A 2,830-nucleotide genomic window follows, 5' to 3' on the forward strand; every position below is an offset into this window, starting at 1 on the left:
AACAAGCTCCTCCTCCTCTTCCTCCTCCTCCTGCCCCTCCCGCTTCCCTAACCCTCCCTTCTCCCTAAGCCGGCCCCTGCCCCATCCCTCTCCCGCTTTCCCCTCCCCGCCTCCCTATCCCCCCTCCCCCTCCTCTCAGGCTTCCTCGCTCGTCTTCAGCCCAAGGCAGCTGCGCTGCAAAGCTCTTGGGGAACCCCCTCCTCTGAGTGGGTGACGTAATACCCCACTCCCCTCAGCCCCAGACCGTGTTCGGCTCCGTGGGATCCCAGTGGGGGGATGGGGGGGCTTGGCCCCGGAGGGTCCACCAGGCCTGTGGCGGGCTACCCTCTCTGCGTCCTGGGGACAGCACGCTCCGCTCATCCCCCCTCCTTAGGCTTCCTCCGAGAGCCAGAGGGGCTGCCTGACCATCTTCTCTCACCGACTCCTTCTGTCCTTCCCGCCACGGCCACTCCGCGGTAACCGGGAAGGGTCCCAGGCCAGCCTCCTCCTGGCGGCGTGCTCCGGGGCAAACCTGGGCTTCCGGATGACCGTCCTCACGTGAACTGTGGAGGATAATGCGCCGTGGGCAATCCGCGAGGTGTCCTGGAAGCCGACTGGGGTTGCCACGGCCCATTAGTTGGTTCTGACTCACAGCGGACTGAAACAGCCCCGGCCTGCGCCACCCTCACCACGGGGTTCCGTCGGAGCCCATTGGTGCAGCCGCTGTGTCCATCTATCTTGTCCAGGGCCTCCCACTTTTCCGTTGCCCCTCTACTTTGCCCAGCAGGATGCCCTTTTCCAGGGACTGGTCCCTCCTGACAGGTCTCACCCTCCTTGCTTCTGAGGAGCATCCTGGCTGTACTTCCTCCCCCAGGTTTGTGGGTTCTTTTGGCCGTTGGTGGGACTGTCCATCTTCTCTGCCTACACCGTCATCCAAATCCGTCTGCGTCTGGACAGCAGTGGAACGCTGTCAGGTCCGGAAAACAAACAGATTAGACGTCATCGTTATTGCTTATGGAATAATCAAAATAAATCCACAATGCAAAACCCAAGAGGTCGGGGACAAAATGCAATTAATATCAGCACTCTCAGTAGCAAGCAAAAAACAAAAACAAAAAAACATCAGTAACCAAACCAAACGGACCATCCAATCAAAGCACAGATGAATGAGCGAGTGGCTGAGACCACAGGCTCAGGGAAACAGGAGCAGGTGCAATTGATAGACAGACATACAGACAGATGGCGAGCTTCCCGGGAGCTGCCGCCATGCAGGCCTCCACTGTTACCCTGTGAGGAAGATGATGAACAATCGCAAGGAAGAACAAAGAGGCGTCCAGGCCTCACAGCCGAGGTCTGGGTCAATCCCAAAAGGTTTAAAGCTTCCACATAAAAGAGGAGGGGAGGGGGAGTGCCAGAAATGTCCAGAAAAGGGACATTTCTTCTGTAAGCTTAGTGTTAGAGAAAGACCTTTCAAACTAGAACATGAAATCCAGGTGGTGGAGTTCCAGCCTCAAAATATCTTCTCCAAGGAGAGAGAGAAGAAAGAAAAAAACAGGAGGGAGGGAGCACTAGAACTCTCTGCCCCACCTTCATTCTGGAGTTGCAGGAACAGCCTTGAAGAAGACCGGTCCCGCTGGTCCCACCCTCAGGATGCTGATGGGATCCGTCAGCAGTGTGGCTCTGGTCTCTGACATAGTTCAGGTGGTGTCGTGGGTTACCTGTTGGACTGCTAACCACAAGGTCAACAGTTCAAAACCACCGGTCACTCTAAGGGAGAAAGGTGGGGCTTTCTACTCCTGTAAAGAGTTGCAGTCTTGGAAACTCACAGGAGCAGTTCTACTCAGCACTGCAGGGCTGCTGTGATCAGAACGGATTTGATCAGCAGTGAGTCTTTTTTTTTTCTTAATGTGATGTGAGGCTGGGATGCGTTTCACTAACGTAGGCACCTTGCAGGAGTGCTTTCTAGTGGCATTCGGTTAGGGAACAACTAGTGTGCATTCAAAGGGAACGACACGAATAAGCAGTGGCCCAGAAGCACAGTTTTATAACCAAAGCAGTTGTAAAAGAAAGCAAGAGATGGGGGTGGGCGCAGAGGAAGGAAGGAAGCAATAGGGTCCGTTTTAGAAGATACATTGTGGGGCCCTGGGATACACTGTAGCAAAACAAAGCAGGGGCAGGCCGGTGTAGACATGGCGCCACCTATGGGTGAGATTGGAAGGGTGCGAACGGACGTGCTTGCATCTTCACAAAAATCTCTACTGGTGCACTCGGGATCTCAGCAAAATGAAATCCTTGGCGGCTTCGAGGTTTTCTCTGTTTATCATACTGCTGTGTATCGGTCCAGTTTTGCGGAACCCTATTTTCTTTCCATTGAGTTGTGATCCCAATGGAAGGCTGTAGTCTTTGATTTTTTTCAATTAACTTCTCAGAGTCCTTGTTACAGGAAGAAACATTGTGTCACCCGTATGTGGCTGGCAGATGAGGAGTCTCCCTCCAGTTTTGAAGTTGTTTTCCTCATACACTCCAGCTTAGGGTGTTTGCTCAGCTCCAGATGGAATAAGTATAGTGAACGGACACAACCTTGCCTGATTTCCTCTGTTCAAACTACTCTGTTCTTTGGATGCTGCCTGCATCATTCAGTAGTCTGCCTGTAGAATGCGTCAACCCTGTGACTGGGAGCTTGAATTGTTTGTTCAGTTCTTTCTGCTTGAGAAGCACCAAGCACATGCTTCTTGATCTAGATGGAGATCCCACATGGGCACTCTGACATGTTGTGCAAATAACATTCTTCACACAATGTGACCCATAATGTATTGTTAGCCACAAACAAATACTTTTGCGTAGCTAATAA

At 52.6% G+C, this 2,830-nt stretch overlaps 1 protein-coding gene across 1 annotated transcript in view; it reads right to left on the reverse strand.

The window, feature by feature from the left end:
• COTL1 (coactosin like F-actin binding protein 1) overlaps positions 1 to 1,348 on the reverse strand; it is a 31,039-nt gene extending 29,691 nt beyond the window's left edge. Inside the window, exons 1-3 of the mRNA XM_045293941.1 lie at positions 1,266 to 1,348; positions 809 to 946; positions 419 to 542 (exon numbers count right to left, since the gene is read on the reverse strand). Of these exons, the coding sequence (XP_045149876.1) occupies positions 419 to 542; positions 809 to 830 (146 nt within the window). The 5' untranslated portion in view covers positions 831 to 946; positions 1,266 to 1,348. The remainder of the gene's footprint in view (positions 1 to 418; positions 543 to 808; positions 947 to 1,265) is intronic.
• Positions 1,349 to 2,830: the final 1,482 nt, after the last annotated feature.

This window comes from Echinops telfairi, unplaced genomic scaffold (genome assembly GCF_000313985.2).
Source record: "Echinops telfairi isolate 266 unplaced genomic scaffold, ASM31398v2 ScPeMD7_2291;HRSCAF=2852, whole genome shotgun sequence".
Lineage (NCBI taxonomy): Eukaryota > Metazoa > Chordata > Mammalia > Afrosoricida > Tenrecidae > Echinops > Echinops telfairi.